At 54.2% G+C, this 8,278-nt stretch overlaps 1 protein-coding gene and 1 non-coding gene across 2 annotated transcripts in view; both read right to left on the reverse strand.

Annotated features, from left to right (window-relative positions):
- Positions 1-2,127: 2,127 nt before the first annotated feature.
- The window catches only part of CSK (c-src tyrosine kinase), a 42,816-nt gene continuing 36,665 nt past the window's right edge, over positions 2,128-8,278 (reverse strand). Inside the window, exons 10-13 of the mRNA XM_015425990.1 lie at positions 7,269-7,464; positions 4,807-4,897; positions 2,786-2,790; positions 2,128-2,391 (exon numbers count right to left, since the gene is read on the reverse strand). Of these exons, the coding sequence (XP_015281476.1) occupies positions 2,218-2,391; positions 2,786-2,790; positions 4,807-4,897; positions 7,269-7,464 (466 nt within the window). The 3' untranslated portion in view covers positions 2,128-2,217. The remainder of the gene's footprint in view (positions 2,392-2,785; positions 2,791-4,806; positions 4,898-7,268; positions 7,465-8,278) is intronic.
- TRNAV-UAC lies at positions 6,062-6,133 on the reverse strand. Its single transcript has one exon. It is a non-coding gene; the product is annotated as a tRNA-Val (tRNA).

Here is an 8,278-nt window from a genome sequence, read left to right on the forward strand (position 1 = left end):
GGCTTTCGAGCAAGGGAACCTTTACCTTTTACCAGGGACTGAACCTGGGAACTTCTGCATGCCTGTCAGGTAGCCCTGTCATGAATCTGGAATGCGGAGGGGTGCCCTCCTCTTCGTTCTCAGTTCTTCCCTGTCCAGCTACTGTGCGCTATCTCTAGCTTGACCTTGTAGTCTCCAGCTGCAATTTACTCGGCTGGGAAAGTGACAGCTTTTCACTTGCTTGCTTTTGCCCCTGCGTGCGAACCGTAATCATTGGCTTCAGCTCATTGGGGTGTGTGTGTGTTTGATTTCACTATAAGTCAGAGGCCCTTATACTGAAGGCTATTCCTGACACAAGCTGTATACGTGTTCTTTAGTACTGGAATCACTAATAAAGCAGTTATCTTCTTCTGAAGCCCTGTGTGGTGTGTGACCTGCCTAAAGACCCTGACAATGCCAAGCAGATGGTCTGCCAGTGAGCCACAGACCCTCCATGGAAAGAAGATGAGATTGGATTTATACCCCGCCCTTCACTACCCGAAGGAGTCTCAGAGTGGTTTACAATCTCCTTTCCCCTCCCCCCCCACAACAGACACCCTGTGAGGTAGGTGGGGCTGAGAGAGCTCTCCTGAGAACTGCCCTTGAGAGAACAGCTCTGAAAGAACTTATGACTGACCCAAGGTCACACTAGCAGCTGCAGGGCAGCATAGGTCAGCGTAGTGAAGGTCAGCGTAGAAATGGGTCTCACTTCAAAGATTTTTTAAAAGAACAGGTCAAAGGGCAGCTATTAAAGGCAGGCGAGTCGAACTGGGCAGCTGTGCACAAAACGTGCACCCTCAGAATGCTGGGAAAGCAAGGGGGCATTCTGGGAAAAAAAACTCTGGGTCGAGATCTGACTCCAAACCGCTCAGCAGAGGGGTGACTCTTCGTCATCTCGGCCCTTGCAGTTCCTCACCTTCCCTGCCACGAACTCGGGAGGCTAAAGACGACAAGCGAGGCGGGCGATCCAGCGTTCGTATGGAATGGTTTCTTTTATTATTACAGTTTAATCTCACGGTCGGCAGCATTACATGAGCGTAAAAGCACAAGACGGGACCGGAAAAGGCCTCTGGAGATGGGCATGCAAACACTGTCGTAAGCAACAGAACGATCCAAAACAGTCAATCCGTGGGTGGCGTTTACACGGTTCAAGACGTGCCCCGGCTGGGCGCCCTGCCAGACGTAGCGTTTCGTGTCTGTGTGTGTACGTGTGGACTTCGTCTCTTTTCTCTCTCTTTTTTTTTTAAACCTTTTTTTGTCATTACATTAAAAAATAAGATTTGTAACTTCAGTAAAACCCAGCAGACGAGCTGATCTTTTTCTTTTCCCGGTGCGGTTGGAAAACAAGGAAACAAAATAATAATAATAATAATTAAAAAAAATATACCTGGAACGAAGTAAGACCGGGGGAGGAAAAAAAGAGGGGGGAAAAAAGGATACTGGATTGGTAAATGGGCGGTTCCCAAAGCTGCGGAAGTACCGACAGGGCCAGAGGAAATACCCCAATCTCCCCCCACCCCAAGCCCCTCCTTCCTTCCCTGCGTGTCTTCCCCTCCTGCTGACGTTTGAACTTCACGCCTCTTCTTACATCCTCTCTGCAGGAATACGAGTCTGGTCCTAGGGAGAAATGAAAGTCGGAAGGAAGGATGGAAGTGTAGGTATGTGGCAGGGGTGTGTGTGTCCTGATCCACGAAGAGGAATCGGCGTGGGAAAGTGTGTGGAAGGCTAGGAACATGCCACTAAAATATTACTAGATCCTCCTTAGCCAACTGGATTCATACAGGATGGGCGGGGGGGTGAGTGGGGAAACCGGCACCGGGGGGCGCGCGCGGGGGCAGTTCTGTTATTCCTTCTCAGGTGTGCATCTTCGGGTGGAAGAGATACAGGAGAACGCTCCCCACGGGAGGCGAGAGGAGCCGGCTTTCCCACCCCCGCCGTGCCCACCCACCGAGGTTCATTGGGGATATGCACGAGTCCAATATGTTTACCGAAGTATAGTCCTTTTCAGTGGCGGGTTCCGATTCCTGATTTTTTTAAAAAAAACCCAAAATTGATGCGCTCGGATGCGCTCGCTCCCTTCCTCGCCCCCCCCGACCCCACCCCGACACACGTGCACGTGGGGCGGGGTGGGGGAGAGGCGGATCGCAGGAAGTGGTGGAGAAGGCGTGTCCGGAGGAAGCCCCGCCTCCGGCCTCGGCCTCACTGGTAAAGCTCGGCGGCTTTGATATGCTCTAGCTGTTCCCGTAATTGGTGGAAGGAAGGCCGGTGGGCGGGGTCCAAGTGCCAGCACTTCTTCATCACTTCGTAGACAATCTGGGGGCAGCCGTCGGGGGAGTCCATCTTGTATCCCTTCTCCACGCGAGGGACCACGTCCTTGCAACGGCTGCGGGGGGGGGGGGGGAGACAAGCAAAGAAGAGGTTAAGGACGGAAGAACCAGACGGGTTGGACCGAGCTGCAGAGTGTCCGGCACTCCGGCTAGGACCTGTGGGTCCGTCTAGCTAGCAGCAGCAAAATGTACTCGCTAATGACCTGCCTGTGGCACAAGAAACCGTGGCGTACGGTCTCCCGGAAGGTCAGGGGAGAGAAGGCTTCAGCCTGTGTTTGAGAAATTTGCATTTCATCCACAAGCCTCTCAGGCACAGTGTTTCCACTCCCCGGGGATGGGGTGGGTGGGTCAGGGCCTCGATTCCTAGCTCTTTTCTGGGCCTCTCTGCAGCCTACCTTGCAGGGATGGCATCAGGCAGGAGGAAAGACCCATGCTTCCACTTTTACTCCCCACCCTGTCCAAAGCCTTCTCTATGAGACAGCCACCTCCCCAGCCTAACCCCTTTTTTTTGGGGGGGGGCAGGTTTAAGAACATGAGATCGGACCAGTGATCCACCTTAGGTCCAGCGTCCTGTCACTAAGTGGCCAACAAGTTCCTCTGGAGGGCCAACAACAGGGCACAGAGGCCCTTATAAGAACATAAGAGTCCAGCTTGATCAGACCATCGATCCATCTAGTCCAGCAAGCATCTCTCTAACACAGTGACCAACCAGTTCCTCTGGACAGCCAACAACAGGGCAGAGAGGCCAAGGCTTTCCTAAGGATATAAGGAGAGCCCTGCTGGATCAGACCAGTGGTCCATCTAGTCCAGCATCCTGTCTCGCACAGTGGCCAACCAGTTCCTCTGGAGGGCCAACATCAGGGCAGAGAGGCTGAGGCCTTCATAAGTACCTCAGAAGAGCTCTGCTGGATCAGACCCGCGGTCCATCCAGCCCAGCATCCTGTCTCGCACAGTGGCCAACCAGTTCCTCTGGAGGGCCAACATCAGGGCAGAGAGGCTGAGGCCTTCATAAGTACCTCAGAAGAGCTCTGCTGGATCAGACCCGCGGTCCATCCAGCCCAGCATCCTGTCTCGCACAGTGGCCAACCAGTTCCTCTGGAGGGCCAACATCAGGGCAGAGAGGCTGAGGCCTTCATAAGTACCTCAGAAGAGCTCTGCTGGATCAGACCCGCGGTCCATCCAGCCCAGCATCCTGTCTCGCACAGTGGCCAACCAGTTCCTCTGGAGGGCCAACATCAGGGCAGAGAGGCTGAGGCCTTCATAAGTACCTCAGAAGAGCTCTGCTGGATCAGACCCGCGGTCCATCCAGCCCAGCATCCTGTCTCGCACAGTGGCCAACCAGTTCCTCTGGAGGGCCAACATCAGGGCAGAGAGGCTGAGGCCTTCATAAGTACCTCAGAAGAGCTCTGCTGGATCAGACCCGCGGTCCATCCAGCCCAGCATCCTGTCTCGCACAGTGGCCAACCAGTTCCTCTGGAGGGCCAACATCAGGGCAGAGAGGCTGAGGCCTTCATAAGTACCTCAGAAGAGCTCTGCTGGATCAGACCCGCGGTCCATCCAGCCCAGCATCCTGTCTCGCACAGTGGCCAACCAGTTCCTCTGGAGGTCCAGCAACAGGGGACAGAGGCTGAGGCCTCCCCTTAATGTTGCCTCCTGGCGCAGGGATTCAGAGGTCGGCTGCCTGCCTCTGAACACGGAGGTTCCCTTTAGTCACCATGGCGAGTAGCCACTGGCAGACCTCTCCTCCATGAATCTCTCTAAAGTCTCTAAAATCGCTCTCTCTTTAAAGAGGTCTATTCCTATGGCCATCCCAACATCCTCCGGCAACAAAGTCCACATTTTAAGAGCCCTCCTGGATCAGACCAGTGGCTCATCCAATCCAGCCCCACACAGTGGCCATCCAGTTCCTTTGGGGGGCCAACGACAGGCCACAGAGGCCTTCCCCCAATATTGCCTCCTGGCACTGGGATTCAGGGGTTGATCTCCCTCCTCGCCACCCCTAACTATTCTGAACCGTTCACCCCTGTGCCGGAGGAAAAGGGCCAGGATCCGCTCCAACACAGCTGCAGGATACAAACTTTTCCCTCTCACCTTCCTCTGTCTTGCACAGGTGGAACTCGGAACTGGCCAATGTCTGCTTCAGATCTCGCCTCTGGAGTCTGAAAACCCGAAGCCGCCCCATCTCCATCCTGGCCTACACTCGCAGCAGAACTGGGTGACGGAATCCCGGTGCCGTCCAGCGGACTGCACACGAGGGGGGCCGTTTCCAAAAAGTCCCCGCCACTCAAATCCCCCTTCTTTGCATGTAAAAATCACCCCCAAGAAGCCGTTGAAAACAGGAACAAAGGGGGTGTGTGTCTCTGGAGCCCGCCTGCTGCCTTCCTCCTTCCGTCCCACAAAGACGGGCAGACCCCGGAGCTGCCCCGGAAAGGAACACACAGAGAAAATGCGAGGCCCACACTTACAATTCTCGGATAAGGCACTCGCCCGAAGGAGTAGATTTCCCAGAGAAGTATTCCAAAGCTCCACACGTCCGACTTGGTGGAAAATTTCTGCAAAGGACAGACAAAGGGCCCATTGAGAGAAATAAAGGGACAGTCACAGGAACGGAACGCAGCCATCAGCCAGTGGCCGTCTGTTGCTTCCTCCTACTGAGTCAGACACTGCATTTATCGAGGTCAGGATTGTCTACTCAGACTGGCAGCAGCGGCTCTCCAGGGTCCCAGGCAAGGGGTTCTCCCATCACCTACTTCCTGGTCCTTTTAACTGGAGATGCCGGGGATTGAACCTGGGACCTTCTGCATGCCAAGCAGAGGCTCTATCATTGAGCCTGGGTCTCAGATCAAGGCATTTCACACTGAGCACTTTGTTTAAATTAGGATTTTTTAAATATGTACTGTATGTTTTTAAATTATATGTATATTGTGTTCTATCATGGCAAGGCTTCGCCTGGCCCCTGTAAGCCGCCCTGAGCCCACGGGGAGGGCGGGGTATAAATACGAAAAATAAAATTAAAAAATAAATAAAAAATAAAAGAAAAAAATACTTATGACCTGACCCTTTTAACTGGAGATGCCAGGGATTGAACCTGGGACCTCCTGCACGCCAAGCAGATGCTCTTCCACTGGAGCCGGGGTCTCAGGTCAGGGTCTTTCCTATCACCTACTACCTGGTCTTTTTAACTGGAGATGCCGGGGATTGAACCTGGGACCTTCTGCATGCCAAGCAGGTGCTCTTCCACTGAGCCAGGGACTCAGGTCAGGGTCTTTCCTATCACCTACTACCTGGTCTTTTTAACTGGAAATGCGATTGAATCTGGGACCTTCTGCATGCCAAGCAGGTGCTCTTCCACTGAGCCAGGGTCTCAGGTCAGGGTATTTCCTATCACCAACTACCTGGTCTTTAACTGGAGATGCCAGGGATTGAACCTGGGACCTTCTGCACGCCAAGCAGATGCTCTTTCCACTGAGTCAAGGTCTTTCCCATTATTTACTACCTCATCTGTTTAACTGGAGATGCCGGGGAGAGAACCTGGGACCCTCCATATGCTGAGCAGATGCCCTGCCTCTCCCTTTCACGAACACATATGAAGCTGCTGTATAGTGAGTCAGACCACTGGTCCATCGAAGTCACTTTTGCGAACTCTGACCTGCAGCAGCTCCCCAGGGTCTCAGGCAGAGGCCTTTCACGTCACCTGCCCACTGGCCCTTTTTAAGTGGAGATGCCAAGGATCGAACCTGGGACCTTCTGCATGTAAATCAGAGACTCTGCCGCTGAGCTACATCTTCCTCCTCAAACCAAGGTGCCTTCTCCTGAGACACGCCTACATCACACGAATTCCAGACGGGTGATTTGCGGCAGTATGAGGATCCCCATTCCCAAAGAATAGCAGCTCCACTATGCAAGAGCAAAGCAAATCACCTGGTTATCAAAGCACCAGTGAGGCCTCATGAGATCAGCCCATTTGGCTCCATCACCAACCGCATGCATTCTGGCTTAAGAACACCAGGAGAGCCCTGCTGGATCAGACCAGTGGTCCATCGAGTCCAGCATCCCGTCTCACACGGTGGCCAACCAGTTCCTCTGGAGGTCCAGCAACAGGGCAGAGAGGCTGAGGCCTTCATTAGAACATCAGAAGGGCCCTGGTGGATCAGACCAGTGGTCCATCCAGTCCAGCATCCTGTCTCACACGCTGGCCAACCAGTTACTCTGGAGGGCCAACAACAGGGCACAGAGGCCGAGGCCTTCATAAGAACATCAGAAGAGCCTTGCTGGATCAGACCAGGGGTCCATCTAGCCCAGCATCCTGTCTCACACGGTGGCCAACCAGTTACTCTGGAGGGCCAACAACAGGGCACAGAGGCCGAGGCCTTCATTAGAACATAAGTAGTGCCACGCTGGATCAGACCAGGGGTCCATCTAGCCCAGCATCCTGTCTCACACGGTGGCCAACCAGTTACTCTGGAGGGCCAACAACAGGGCAGAGAGGCCGAGGCCTTCCCCGATGTTGCCTCCTGGCTCTGGGATGCAGAGGCTTAGTGCCTCCGAATGTGGGGGTCCCCCTCAGTCACCGGGGCTAGCAGGCATTGCTAGACTTATCCCCTTTGAAAGCTGTGTATTCCTGGGACTACCACTGCATCCTCTGGCAGTGAATCCCACACTTTCATCGCTCTCTGTGTAAAGTAGTATTTCCTTCCGTCCGTCCTGAACCTACTGCCCGTCAGCTTCATTGGACGCCCTCGAGTTCTAGTCTTCTGGGAGGGGGAGAAAAAGTTCTCTTTGTCCACTCTCTCCACCCCCAGGCATAAGCGTATAAACCTCTGTCACGTCCCCCCAATTCGTCTCTTTTCTCAACTGAAAAGCCCCAGACTCCTCAACCTTTCCCCGTGGGGAAGGCGCTCCACCCCTTCTCCACCCCCTCACCTTTTCTCTAAGTGCTTCTGGGGCGGTCCACTTCACCGGCAGCTTGCCCGTGTCCTGGGTGGACGAGGCTTCTTTCGTCAGCCCAAAATCACTGACTTTGGCGATGTTGTCCTCCGAGACCAGCACGTTCCTCGCCGCCAAGTCTCGGTGGACGAAGTTGTTGGCTTCCAAGTAGGCCATCGCTTCGCAGACGTCTCTGCAGGGAGGGGACAAACGGCCATTTAAAAGAGGCTTTGTGGGGAACTGGACCAGAGCTAGACGCCCCTCAGTTCCCCCGGGTGGTGGCAGAAAGTGCCGTCAAGTCACGGCTGGCTTACGGCGACCCTACAAAGCTTTCGAGACAAGAGATGTTTAGAGGCGGTTCTGCCATCGCCTGCCTCTGCGTAGGAACCCTGGGCTTCCTCGGCGGTCCCGCCTATGAGTACTTACCAGGACTGACCCTGCTTAGCTTCCGAGATCTGAGGAGATCAGGTTAATCTGGGCCATCCACCTCGAGGCAAGGGACATTCAGAGGCGGTTGGCCATGGCCTGCCTCTGCGTAGCAACCCTGGTCTTCCTTGGTGGCCTCACACCCAAGGACGAGCCACAGCTGACCCTGCGTAGCTCCTGAGATCTGAGGAGACCAAGCTAGCCTGGGCCATTTAGGCCAAGGCAAGAGGCGTTCAGAGGTGGGTTTGCCACTGCCTGCCTCTGCGTAGCAACCCTGGACTTCCCTGGTGGTCTCCCATCCAAATACGAACCAAGGCCGACCCTGCTTAGCTTCCGAGATCGAACAAGATTGGGCTAGCGTGAGCTATCCAGACCAGGGCTCTGTTCCCCTTAGGTGAAAATAATCAGAGCCGTTATTATTGTAGGGACTGGAAGAAGCCACCTGTATGGGGGAAACCTATGCTTTATACGAGGCTCGAAGGAAGGGGGGAAATCTGCTTGGATCCAGGTCGTCATCAATGTATTCCGCTTATATGACCAAAGGTATTAAGCATATTTAAATCAGAAATGCAGATGTACAG

This window comes from Gekko japonicus, unplaced genomic scaffold (assembly GCF_001447785.1).
Source record: "Gekko japonicus isolate JY-2015 unplaced genomic scaffold, Gekko_japonicus_V1.1 scaffold4045, whole genome shotgun sequence".
Lineage (NCBI taxonomy): Eukaryota > Metazoa > Chordata > Lepidosauria > Squamata > Gekkonidae > Gekko > Gekko japonicus.